Consider the following 14,483-nt stretch of genomic DNA (forward strand, 5'->3'; position numbering starts at 1 on the left):
ATTTTTTTTATTTTTTTACTATTTTTTATGTTCAAATCGCTACTTTTAGTAGCCAAAAAAAAAAAAAATTTTTTTTGGATACTAAAAGTAGCGATTCTTATATAAAAAATAGTAAAAAAATAAAAAAATTTTTTTTGGGTGTTTTTTAGATTTTTTTAGGTATTACTGTTTGTGTTCACACTGGTTCTCGCGGTTCTCGCAATAAAGGGTGGTTCCTAACGGATCTTTGTCCTATATATATATATATATATATATATATATATATATATATATATATATTAAAATTATCTCAACTACAATTGTCAATTCAAAACAATTATAAATTATAAAACAAAATAATATTTCAAAACATGCCTTTTTATTTTATTTAATGAAATAATTCGATTAATTTAAATTAAATTTTCCTGCCCTCGACATGTGAAACTAGTATATTTGTACAAACCAAAAGAACCAATTCCAACTAAAGCCAGTCAAATGGTTTTCAACTTTGTCATAAAACCAAATCACACAACAGCATATCTAACTCCTATATTTCCGATTTGCTGTTCCAATTCTCCCTCACACAATCCCCCTTTATTAGATATTCTGATTCCTCCTACAATCCTGCATTCATTCTCTCCATCCGCCATTCATACCATTCTTCATCTTCATTTCCTCAATCTCAGGTTCTTCTTTTCCCTTCACAATTTCATATTTTGTTACATATATCTAATGTTTACATGTATCTATATTCATTGTATGTATATCTGTGTTTGAAGCCCACGTTTCCCTGAATTATATGTTTATTGTTATGAATGTGTTCATGTTGATTGATATATTCACTTGATTTACGTGATCTGTATGCATTTGCATGAATGTAGCCAACATGAGCTGATGTGAATCATTTAATGGTATGTTGCTACATTCAGATGCGGACTAGGTAAGATGGTCGGGTGGGCGGGTGCACCACTTGAACAAAAAAAAAATTAGTGTATTTTATAGGGTAAAATCCGGATCGCACCCGTTGAAAATTTGGTTAAACCCCTCGTTCGCAATCACCATGAAAATATTTTCTGGGTCCGCCACTTTGTTGATATTTATTTTGTTTTAATGTTTTCAGGGATCGGTTTGTGTTTTAAAGGTTGAAACCGACCTGCAAGCAGCGTTTTCGGTGTTTATATTTTGATGTTCAGTTTTTCACGATAATAATTGCGTATAAGGTTGAGGATTGCAATTGTATACAATGAGGACCTCTTGGGCTGATGCTGTTGATAATGCAGCTTCGGGCTCTGACGGTTATGGGGTTGGCGGGGGATCCCGTAGACCTGCATATGTTCCACCTCATCTTCGCAACAGGCCACCCACTCCTGAACAAATGGCTGGTCCGGCTCCATCAAACAATGGCCCACAACCTGGTAATGATAGGGTAGGATATAGTGGACAAACTAGCGGGTCACGGTGGGCTGGTCCTAGGTCAGATTATGGTAGACCGGGATATGGTACTGGCGGGCGTGGTGGTCGAGGTGGTGGCTGGGGAAGCCGAGGTGGCGGTTGGAGTGGTAGAGAATCAGAAGCCAACCCGTTTGGTAATGATGAGGTGGATGAACCTGAGGAGATTTTATCAGATCATGAAAGTAGTGGTATAAATTTTGATGCTTATGAGGATATTCCTGTGGAGACTAGTGGTGTTAACGTGCCACCTCCGGTTAATACATTTGCTGAAATAGATTTAGGGGAAGCTCTAAATCTTAACATTAGGAGGTGCAAATATGTCAAACCAACACCCGTGCAACGTTATACGATTCCCATTTCGCTTGCGGGTCGAGATTTGATGGCATGTGCTCAAACCGGGTCTGGGAAGACAGCGGCCTTTTGTTTTCCCATAATCAGTGGAATAATGACGGCGCAAGCTGTACAAAGGCCACATGGTTTTAGGACAGTTTTTCCGCTTGCGTTAATATTGTCTCCTACAAGGGAGCTCTCTTGTCAGGTTTGGTTCCTGACCGATTTCATAGATGACTTTTTGCTCTTTCTTGGTTTTAAAAAGCCCACTTGAGGCTCGAGGCTGGTAAGGTGATTGACTGGAGAAACGCCTCAGGACTTCGAGGCGACACCTCATGTGCATCTGGGTCAAATTTAGGGTATGTAGGAGGCTGATATGTAAAAACAATCGGGATGAAGAGATAAACGGTTTACTCGATAAAAAGGACACAGATGCACTTTTGGTTATACATAAAGATTATTTGGTTGTACATAGAGAACTCCTTGCGTATGTGAAGTTCTTGCCTCAGTCCTCGCGCCTTTGTGGGGCCTAAACGCCTTGGAGTGGCCTGCCCTTTCTTTAAAACCAAATGTTCTTGAAAAATGACATGTTGTGTATTTAATGTATTTTTATGTTTAATTGCATGTAGATACACATGGAAGCTCGAAAGTTTGCTTACCAAACAGGTGTGAAGGTGGTGGTTGTTTATGGAGGAGCACCGATTAATCAACAGGTAACAAAAAGTATATGTTTAAAATTGTGAACAATTTTGATGCCACAAAAACGTTATGTTCAAAACGTCAATTTGTTTTGCTGTCACAGATAGTTTTTGTTAGGATTGAATAATTTTGGTGTCACAAACTAAACTATGTTACAAAACTGAGATTTTGGTGTCGAAAAAGTTTATGTTATAAAGTTGTTTTTTTTTTTTTTTCTGAATTCTGTTTATTGGTGAATATCTTTGGCACGGGTAGTTACGAGAGCTTGAGAGAGGAGTTGATATCCTTGTTGCAACTCCTGGAAGATTAGTTGATCTACTGGAAAGGGCAAAAGTGTCATTGCAAATGATTAGGTATTTAGCTCTTGACGAGGCCGATCGTATGTTGGATATGGGATTTGAACCTCAAATAAGGAAGATTGTGGAACAAACAGACATGCCTCCACCAGGTGGCAGACAAACAATGTTGTTCAGTGCTACATTTCCTAGAGAAATCCAGGTTTGTTGTTATAAAACTTCTCTTTGACGGGGTTCTTATGCGTGCGTGTGTGTGTGTTTGGGAAATTTTGATTGATCATAATTTGAGTATTCATTGTATTATGCAGAGACTTGCATCTGATTTTCTTTCAAATTACATATTTCTGACTGTGGGACGGGTTGGTTCAAGTACCGATTTAATTGTCCAGAGGGTGGAATTTGTTCAAGAAACCGACAAAAGAAGCCATCTAATGGACCTTCTTCATGCACAAAAGGATAATGGATCAGGAAAGGTACACCTTTGATACTTTTTACGCGTCTTTTCATTAGATCTCCCGTAACAATGATGATTAGACAGAAAATTATGGATGTTTAAATGTAATCTTTAGTGTAGCATTCGCGTTAGCAATGGATTGATGCTTGTGTTGGTACTTATTTGCAGCAACCTCTTACCCTAGTGTTTGTTGAAACAAAGAAGGGAGCCGATTCACTTGAATATTGGCTATGTGGTAATGGTTTTCCTGCTACTACAATCCACGGTGACAGAACACAGCCGGTAATTTCAATAGTATTGATGTAATTATATTTTGAATGAAACAGTTTAAGAGGTTTTATGTGTTCAAAATACGCTTTGGGTGTTTTCTTATAAACCCTTTTTGTTTATTTTACTCATTTGACCTGTTAGAGATGAAATATAACCCAAATTGACCATCAGTTTTGTTTTTTTCATTTTCACATTTTTTCGATAATATGGCTGCAGGAACGGGAGCTGGCTTTGAGGTCATTTAAAAGCGGAAAGACTCCAATTCTTGTTGCCACTGATGTGGCGGCTCGCGGTCTTGATATCCCTCATGTTTCTCACGTGGTTAACTTTGACCTCCCTAACGACATTGATGATTACGTGCACCGAATAGGGCGGACAGGGCGAGCTGGCAAGACAGGATTGGCTACAGCCTTCTTCAATGAGAACAATATGTCACTAGCAAAACCACTAGCTGACCTGATGCAAGAGGCTAATCAAGAAGTACCACAATGGCTCACTCGATATGCCAGCTGGGCAGCTTATGGTGGTAAGAACAGGCGCTCCGGAGGTAGGTTTGGTGGCCGTGACTACCGAAAGGAGAACTCCAACCGAGCTAGTGGTGGCGGCATGGATTACTACGGCGGTGGAGGCGGATATGGTGGCTATGGTGCGCCTGGTGCACCCAGTGCATGGGATTAGACTAACTTCTAAGCTAAATATGTAACCTTTTTTCCCCTCAGGGATAAAGAATTACGATGTGGTTTAGTTGGCTGATAATTATATGACGCCATCTCTACGATCAAAACATAAATTCACAAGAAACAATGGCATAATCAAAAGGAATGCTTTACTGACTTGTAGAAGTAAAATTGACAACTAAGAACAGAAATTGAAACATGTAAACAAACTGAAATATATTATCCACTGTATATTATTTTAGTATTATATTCGAAAATAATAATTTATTTGAGAATTCATGTTATGTATCGTACTTACATTAAAGAGTAAAATGCCGGGATGATCCCTGTGGTTTGGTAAAATTACGCATATAGTCCCCAACTTTTGAAAATTACAGGTATGTTCCTCGTGGTTTGCTTTTTGTTACTCTGACCGCCCAATGCACAGCTGCCCAGCCCACATGCATAAAAGCTCGTAGAGAGACTGACAACACCAGTAGGACGTGGCAACACTTCTGGATGTGCCCAACGCTTTCGTGACCTGCGCTCCTGATACACCTACAAAAAGGCTACGCGTTGTCAGTCAGGTCTGTAACAACACGACTTTTCGGATCGTTACCTATAGCAATCATTTCTTCGTAGACGCTTGTACTCTTGGGATTCGATTAACGCCATTGGTTAAACTATATTTTCAACGCATTTTAAACGCATATTACAACGCTTATTATAACTCTTACTACTTAAACGCATTTTATCGCATTTTACATCGCTTATTTAGACTAAACGCTATCGCAACGCAAACTCAACGCAGACTCGAAACGCGGATTTAATTGTATTATGTGTGTTATTTGTGTGATTAATTGTTGAATGTTATGTGGTTATCAACGCAACGCTTATACGCTCAAACGCTCACTCGCAACTCGATTAAAACGCAACGCTTAACAAATGAACCAAAGTTGGAAAACTAACTCGCGCAAACTCGGCCGTCCGAATTGTGACAACTCGTAATTCGAACCTACTTGTGTAACGTTACGTGCTTATGTGAACCTTGTTGATTAAATGAATGTTATGTTGTTATGTGCTATGTGTAATATGTGTATGTATGCAAACGAGCCCAAATGCACAACATAAACCCGATCGCACAAGCCCATTCGGGCTACACTCTTTGTATCCAAATCAAGGGCGGCCTAAGATGGGTTCGGCCCACTTCCCTTTGCACGCATAACCGTAGTAAGAGGGGGGGGGGGCATACTCCTCATTTGTTACAACACTAATACACACACAAAAACCCTACTTACTCTCTCTTTCCCTCTCTAGAACTCGACGACAAACACCTCTCTTGTTCACCGAAGACCTTTCCATTCGGATCAACCCTCACTCTCCTCTCAATCGGTTAGTGTTCGTGATGTTATGATTCCATGATTTTATTTAATGATTAAGTGTTGTTAATTATGATGAACAATGATGTTATGTGATTATGTTCTTGTGAATCGGATTGTATGATAATAATCTAAAACCGATTAGATGTTAACCGACTATCATGTTCTGTTTTCGGATTGTGGTATGACGATTAAGGATCGAATGTATGTAATTGGTGGTATGTTTATGTAATCGGACCGAATCATATGATTTGATAAGATATTGTTTATGCTTTGAACATGATTAGGGTTTATATGAATTAGATGATAAAACCCTTGTTTGATCGATAATATGCAAACTGTTAGTTGTTAATTGATTGTGTGCAAATATGGAAACCTCGTAATTGATTGGAAAGATAAATGTTTGTAACCGATTTGCATGAAACCCGGGCATTTAAACTAATCGCACAAGATCTCTTGGTCGCACAAGAGGTCCATACGCACAAAGAAGTCCAGTCGCACAAGACGATCCAATCGCACAAGGTGCCCCAGTCGCACAAGGCCTACTGGATCGCACAAGTCATAACGATTGGGCCGGGTATACGATTTGGGCTGGACTAGTCCGATCGCACAACCCATCCGGATCGCACAAGACTCTTACATTGGGCCGAGTAATTTATGTTCGGACTTCTTTAATGTTGGGCTTATTTATATGTTGGGCCGACTATCTTTTGGGCTTAGACATTTAAATCGCACAAGTTGAATGTATTGCTTGACTGTTAAAATGTTGCCATGATCGTTAAGTGCTCGTAACATGTAAACTATGTGTAATCATACGTGCAATACTTGAGTCAAAACCTGACTTGTATGGTAACCCTGTTAGGACGTGGTTGACCACTCTTAGTTCAAGAAACCTTTTGTGTATTTGCCGAGCAAACCAAGGTGAGTTCACACATCCAAGGCATGGGATTCCCGGGTTGGGAATGGGTTGGAAGATTTGAAATGGATAATTACTCGTACTTACGCTATTGCTAGACTATATACCATCGTCCTCAGGTTAGTCAGGACACTTACGTAAAACCTACGTAAATTAGTATCTACCACTGTCTCCCGGGTCGGGAGGACACTTACGTAAAACCTATGTAAACTCATACCTACTACTGTCTTCCGGGTCGGAAGGACACTTACGTAAAACCTACGTAAACCCCACGCGTACCACTGTCCTCGGGGAAGGGCACTCACGTAAAACCTACGTGACCTTGTACGTATTCCTGTTCTCGGGCTAAGAAGAACACATGGTTGCAAATAGTCTAGTAAGTATAAATATGGAAAGCCCCCATTAGTAAGGATAACCATGGGAAGCCCCCACTAGTAGTAAATATAATCATGGGAAACCCCCCTCTTGTAGTACATACATACATGGGAAGCCCCCACTAAATGAACATACGATTTGTTATTACGAACTTATTTTCTGTGAACTCGCTCAACTAGTTGTTGACTCTCTGCTGCATGCCTTGCAGGACCTTAGGTACATATGGAGCTTGCAAGGGAGGCACAGGTCGTTGTGGGACGTGGATCGTCGATGCCATGTTAAACGTTTATACAATTGAACTTATGATTTACATTGGGTCTACATACTTATGCTTCCGCTACTTAGACAAAGTTTGGTTTGAACATCAATTGTATTGAATTAGGTTTTACGAACTACTTTAATTATTATACACTATGTTCAATATGATTGATGGCTTGATCCTGGTCATGTCATGCCTCCAAGCGGTGGTACTCCGCGTGTGGATTTTTGGGGTGTGACAGATTGGTATCAGAGCCATTGGTTATAGAGAACTCGGTTTTAATATGGGAAAAACGTTTTTATTAAAACCAGACTATAACCAGAACAGTGCTCTCAACGATCCACAACGACGGTTCGCTCCACGTGCAAGACTCAACATCCTAGGTAATATGGTTTATGTTTATATTGCCTACACGCTAGAATTACATGGAACTTTGCTCGTAGTATGCTTAGATACACATGACACTATTGCATGAGAATACCTATGTGCTTACACTCTTCTGTCATCGCACTACTCGTGAACCATTCTCACTTATGCTACTTTTACTGTGAAGATCATGTCTGGACGTGTTAACATGACTCAAGCCCAGTTGACGGCTCTCATTAACGAACAAGTTGCTGCGGCACTTGCAGCCGCACAAGCAGGAGGTATATCCTGTAGTTATAACTCACACTAGGATCTTTGGATCCTACACTCCTAAACCAACTCTCGTGTTTAAACTTTGCCCTATTCGTGCCCAATAGATCAACCCGCACAACAACCTGTCTGCACATTCAAGAACTTCATGGACTGTCGTCCAGGCACATTCAGTGGCACGGAAGGAGCAGTGGGACTCCTCCATTGGTTTGAGAAGCTCGAGTCGGTATTCGAGATGTGGGAATTCCCTGAGGCTCGCAGGGTGAAGTACGCCACTGGTACGTTAGAAGGAATTGCGCTAACTTGGTGGAACGCGCAAGTTCAACTCCTAGGGTTGGCAGCTGCTAACGCCACCCCTTGGAACGAGTTCAAGGAACTGATAAAAAGGGAATACTGCTCACGTGATGACATCCACAAGTTAGAGGTGGAGTTTTTCAATCTAAAGATGACGGGGTCGGAGATCGAGGCCTACACCAAGCGGTCGAATGAGCTGGCCGTTCTATGTCCAACTATGGTGGACCCACCTATCAGGCGAATCGAGTTGTATCTCAAGGGATTAACGCCAGAGATTCAGAGCCACGTGACATCGGCTAATCATAACAACATCCAGGATGTTCAACGCTAGCTCATCGTCTCACTGATCAGGCAGTGGATCAGGACAAGCTACCGAAACGTATCAGCGCTACTACTGCTACCACATCAGCCGCTACTCCTGCTACCCCTAGTGACAACAAAAGAAAGTGGGAAGGGGATTCTAGCAAAGGTTCAGCAATAGTTCAGTCTCAGGCTCAGCAACAGAAGATTGACCACTACCAGAGTCCTAGCCAGCAGTCTTCTGGTAGTCATGGGCAGAGAAGATATCAGGGAAATCATCCAAAGTGCCACAACTGTAACAGGCACCACAGCGGCCAGTGCAACAAGGTTCGTTGCCAAAGGTGTCTCAAGATGGGCCATGAGGCCAAAGACTGTAGGAGCCCACGGCCTGCGAATCAGAACCAGCAACCGCAACTACCAGCTCCACAAAACCAGCAACATCGAGGCAACAGGGGACGCATTCAGTGTGGTGCTGAAGGCCATTTCAAGCGGGATTACCCCCAGATAAACCAGAATCGCAACAACAACAACAACCAGGGCAATGGTAACAACGGTGGAAACAATAACGGCAACGAAGCTCGGGGTCGTGCTTTCGTGCTGGGTCAGGGCGACGCAAGGAATGATCCCAATGTGGTTATGGGTAAGTTTCTCCTCGACGATATTTATGTTACTGTTTTGTTTGATTCGGGTGCGGATACAAGTTATATGTCACTAAAAGTTAGCAAAATGTTAAAACGTGCACCCACACTTCTGAACACTAAGAATGTAGTAGAATTAGCTAATGGTAAGAGTCTAGAAGCCACGCATGTAGTCAGGGGTTGTAATATTGTCTTAGCCGGTCAAGCTTTCTCCATCGATCTCATACCCATAGTTTTGGGTAGTTTCAACATCGTCATTGGGATGGACTGGTTATCCCAACATCACGCAGAGATTCTATGTAAAGAGAAGATTGTTCGCATTCCTCATTCTGGTAAGGAACCTCTCGAAGTTCAAGGCGACAAGAGTGGTGCAGTGGTTGGCATCATCTCCTTTCTAAAGGCTCAGAAATGTTTATGAAAGGGTCACACTGCCATTTTGGCACTTGTCACTGATGCATCAGCGAAGGAAAAGAAATTGGAAGACATTCCGGTTGTACGCGACTTTCCTCAGGTGTTCCCTGAAGATTTACCTGGTCTACCGCCTCATCGCCAGGTCGAGTTTCAAATCGAGCTAGCACCAGGAGCAGCACCAATAGCTCGAGCACCGTATCGTTTAGCTCCAACTGAACTGGAAGAACTGTCAAAGCAGCTACAAGAGCTCTTGGAAAAGGGCTTTATTCGTCCTAGCTCTTCGCCTTGGGGAGCCCCAGTATTATTTGTGAAGAAGAAGGACGGTAACTTCAGGATGTGCATAGACTACCGTGAACTGAACAAGGTGACGGTGAAGAACCGTTATCCTCTTCCGCGTATAGACGACTTATTCGACCAGTTGCAAGGGTCGAGCTACTACTCCAAGATAGATTTGAGGTCAGGTTATCATCAGCTAAGAGTCCGGGATGAGGACGTCTCCAAGACAGCATTCAGAACTCGTTACGGCCACTACGAGTTTCTTGTCACGCCATTCGGGTTAACGAACGCGCCTGCCGTATTTATGGATCTTATGAACAGGGTGTGCAAACCCTACCTAGACAAGTTTGTGATTGTTTTCATTGACGACATCCTGATCTATTCCAAGAGTCAGGAGGAGCACGAGCAGCACTTACGACTTATCTTGGAACTCCTTCGAAAGGAACAACTGTACGCTAAGTTTTCAAAATGTGACTTCTGGCTTCGTGAAGTCCATTTCCTAGGCCACGTGGTAAACAAGGATGGGATCCATGTTGATCCATCCAAGGTAGATTCGATCAGGAACTGGCTTGCACCGCGTACACCAACGGAAATACGCCAATTCTTGGGTTTGGCGGGTTACTACAGAAGATTCATCAAAGACTTCTCAAAGATCGCACAGCCGCTTACGTTACTGACACAGAAGGGTGTCACCTACCGTTGGGGAAATACTCAGGAAACCGCCTTTCAGCACTTAAAGGATAGACTCTGCAGTGCACCTATCCTCTCATTGCCAGAGGGCACGGACGATTTCGTGGTTTATTGCGATGCATCCATTCAGGGTCTTGGATGTGTGTTAATGCAACGAGATAAAGTTATTGCTTACGCTTCGCGGCAACTTAAAGTTCACAAACGGAACTATACTACACACGATTTAGAGCTTGGAGCTGTTGTTTTCGCGCTTAAGATATGGCGACACTACCTGTACGGTACCAAGTGCACTATCTACACCGATCACAGGAGTCTCGAGCATATCTTCAAGCAGAAGGAACTGAACATGCGTCAACGTCGATGGGTTGAACCACTGAACAATTACGAGTGTGCCATCAAGTACCATCCAGGCAAAGCCAACGTTGTGGCTGACGCTCTCAGTCGAAAGGACACTCTACCTAGACGTGTGCGAGCTTTACAGCTCACTATTCAATCCAGTCTTCCTGCACAGATACGAGATGCTCAGGTAGAAGCATTGAAACCAGAAAACGTCAGGGCTGAAGCCTTACGTGGCTCAAGGCAACGATTAGAACAGAAGGAAGACGGCGCCTACTATGTAACGGGGCGTATTTGGGTCCCACTATATGGCGGATTACGAGAACTTGTGATGGATGAAGCACACAAGTCTCGCTACTCGGTACATCCTGGTTCGGATAAGATGTACCATGATATCAGGACAACGTATTGGTGGCCTAGCATGAAGGCCCACATTGCAACTTATGTCGGAAAATGTTTGACTTGTGCAAGAGTCAAAGCGGAATATCAGAAACCGTCAGGCCTACTTCAGCAACCCAAGATACCACAGTGGAAATGGGAAGAAATTTCCATGGATTTTGTTACTGACCTGCCTAGATCCCAGCGTGGGAATGATACTATTTGGGTAATCGTGGATCGACTCACAAAGTCTGCACACTTCCTGGCAATAAAGGAAACGGACAAGTTCTCCACCTTAGCAGATATCTACTTGAAAGAAGTTGTTTCGAGGCACGGGGTGCCCACCTCTATTATTTCCGATCGTGATGCACGTTTCACTTCAGAACTATGGCAAGCAATGCACAAATCTTTTGGCTCTCGATTAGACATGAGCACAGCTTATCACCCTCAGACGGATGGGCAGTCTGAGCACACGATTCAAACCCTAGAAGACATGCTTCGGGCATGTGTTATTGATTTCGGCAACAGCTGGGAAAAGCATCTCCCTTTGGTGGAGTTTTCGTATAATAACAGTTACCACACCAGCATTCAAGCCGCTCCATTCGAGGCATTGTACGGGCGTAAATGCCGGTCACCTCTCTGTTGGGCAGAGGTGGGGGATAGTCAAATCACAGGACCAGAAATGGTAATTGATGCTACTGAATGAATAGCACAGATACGACAACGCATGGCGGCGGCGCGTGACCGTCAGAAAAGTTACGCCGATAAGCGTAGGAAACCTTTGGAATTTCAGGTCGGGGACCGGGTTTTACTTAAAGTCTCACCCTGGAAGGGTGTGGTACGTTTTGGCAAACGGGGCAAACTCAATCCGCGATATGTCGGACCGTTCGAAATTGCAGAAAGAATAGGCAAAGTAGCCTACAAACTGAACCAACCAGCTGAGCTCGGTGCAGTTCACAACGTCTTTCACGTGTCAAATCTGAAGAAGTGTCTATCAGATGAGACCCTCATAATTCCCTTGAAGGAACTCACCATCGACGAACAGTTGCACTTCGTCGAGGAACCAGTTGAAATCACGGACCGGGATGTTAAGGTCCTCAAAAACAAGAGAATACCTCTTGTTCGAGTTCGTTGGAACTCCCGTCATGGCCCAGAGTTCAACTGGGAACGCGAAGATCAGATAAAAGAAAAGTACCCCCAGTTGTTCGCGAACAGTACAACCACTACTGAGGCTGAAGCTACCATGGAATTTCGGGACGAAATTCCAGATCAACGGGGGGAGGACGTGACACCCCAGGAAAACCATGCAACTTAACTAGCTTCCTCAATGAGTACGTACCAAATTTCAGGACGAAATTTCTTTTAAGTTGGGGATAATGTGACAACTCGTAATTCAAACCTACTTGTGTAACGTTACGTGCTTATGTGAACCTTGTTGATTAAATGAATGTTATGTTGTTATGTGCTATGTGTAATATGTGTATGTATGCAAACGAGCCCAAACACACAACATAAACCCGATCGCACAAGCCCATTCGGGCTATACTCTTTGTATCCAAATCAAGGGCGGCCCAAGATGGGTTCGGCCCACTTCCCTTTGCACGCATAACCGTAGTAAGAGAGGGGTGGGGGGCATACTCCTCATTTGTTACAACACTAATACACACACAAAAACCCTACTTACTCTCTCTTTCCCTCTCTAGAACTCGACGGCAAACACCTCTCTTGTTCACCGAAGACCTTTCCATTCGGATCAACCCTCACTCTCCTCTCAATCGGTTAGCATTCGTGATGTTATGATTCCATGATTTTATTTAATGATTAAGTGTTGTTAATTATGATGAACAATGATGTTATGTGATTATGTTCTTGTGAATCGGATTGTATGATAATAATCTAAAACCGATTAGATGTTAACCGGCTATCATGTTCTGTTTTCGGATTGTGGTATGATGATTAAGGATCGAATGTATGTAATTGGTGGTATGTTTATGTAATCGGACCGAATCATATGATTTGATAAGATATTGTTTATGCTTTGAACATGATTAGGGTTTATATGAATTAGATGATAAAACCCTTGTTTGATCGATAATATGCAAACTGTTAGTTGTTAATTGATTGTGTGCAAATATGGAAACCTCGTAATTGATTGGCAAGACAAATGTTTGTAACCGATTTGCATGAACCCCGGACTTTTAAACTAATCGCACAAGATCTCTTGGTCGCACAAGAGGTCCATACGCACAAAGAAGTCCAGTCGCACAAGACGATCCAATCGCACAAGGTGCCCCAGTCGCACAAGGCATACTGGATCGCACAAGTCATAACGATTGGGCCAGGTAAACGATTTGGGCTGGACTAGTCCGATCGCACAACCCATCCGGATCACACAAGACTCTTACATTGGGCCGAGTAATTTATGTTCAGACTTCTTTAATGTTGGGCTTATTTATATGTTGGGCCGACTATCTTTTGGGCTTAGACATTTAAATCGCACAAGTTGAATGTATTGCTTGACTGTTAAAATGTTGCCATGATCGTTAAGTGCTCGTAACATGTAAACTATGTGTAATCATACGTGCAACACTTGAGTCAAAACCTGACTTGTATAGTAACCCTGTTAGGACGTGGTTGACCACTCTTAGTTCAAGAAACCTTTTGTGTATCTGCCGAGCAAACCAAGGTGAGTTCACACAGCCAAGGCATGGGATTCCCGGGTTGGGAATGGGTTGGAAGATTTGAAATGGATAATTACTCGTACGTACGCTATTGCTAGACTATATACCATCGTCCTCAGGTTAGTCAGGACACTTACGTAAAACCTACGTAAATTAGTATCTACCACTGTCTCCCGGGTCGGGAGGACACTTACGTAAAACCTACGTAAACTCATACCTACTACTGTCTTCCGGGTCGGAAGGACACTTACGTAAAACCTACGTAAACCCCACGCGTACCACTGTCCTCGGGGAAGGGCACTCACGTAAAACCTACGTGACCTTGTACGTATTCCTGTTCTCGGGCTAAGAAGAACACATGGTTGCAAATAGTCTAGTAAGTATAAATATGGGAAGCCCCCATTAGTAAGGATAACCATAGGAAGCCCCCACTAGTAGTAAATATAATCATGGGAAACCCCCCTCTAGTAGTACATACATACATGGGAAGCCCCCACTAAATGAACATACGATTTGTTATTACGAACTTATTTTCTGTGAACTCGCTCAACTAGTTGTTGACTCTCTGCTGCATGCCTTGCAGGACCTTAGGTACATATGGAGCTTGCAAGGGAGGCATAGGTCGTTGTGGGACATGGATCGTCGATGCCATGTTAAACGTTTATACAATTGAACTTATGATTTACATTAGGTTTACATACTTATGCTTCCGCTACTTAGACAAAGTTTGGTTTGAGCATCAATTGTATTGAATTGGGTTTTACGAACTACTTTAATT

The 14,483-nt window shown here is 42.7% G+C and overlaps 1 protein-coding gene across 1 annotated transcript; it reads left to right on the forward strand.

The window, feature by feature from the left end:
• The first annotated feature begins 543 nt into the window (after positions 1-543).
• On the forward strand, positions 544-4,371 carry LOC110878162 (DEAD-box ATP-dependent RNA helicase 37). Its single transcript, XM_035974713.1, has 6 exons — positions 544-1,969; positions 2,391-2,474; positions 2,716-2,958; positions 3,065-3,229; positions 3,379-3,492; positions 3,697-4,371. The coding sequence occupies exons 1-6, from the start codon at positions 1,223-1,225 to the stop codon at positions 4,156-4,158; spliced, it is 1,815 nt and encodes a 604-aa protein (XP_035830606.1). The 5' UTR covers positions 544-1,222; the 3' UTR covers positions 4,159-4,371.
• The last annotated feature ends 10,112 nt before the right edge of the window (positions 4,372-14,483 follow it).

Source organism: Helianthus annuus, chromosome 6, assembly GCF_002127325.2.
Source record: "Helianthus annuus cultivar XRQ/B chromosome 6, HanXRQr2.0-SUNRISE, whole genome shotgun sequence".
In the NCBI taxonomy this organism is placed as follows: domain Eukaryota; kingdom Viridiplantae; phylum Streptophyta; class Magnoliopsida; order Asterales; family Asteraceae; genus Helianthus; species Helianthus annuus.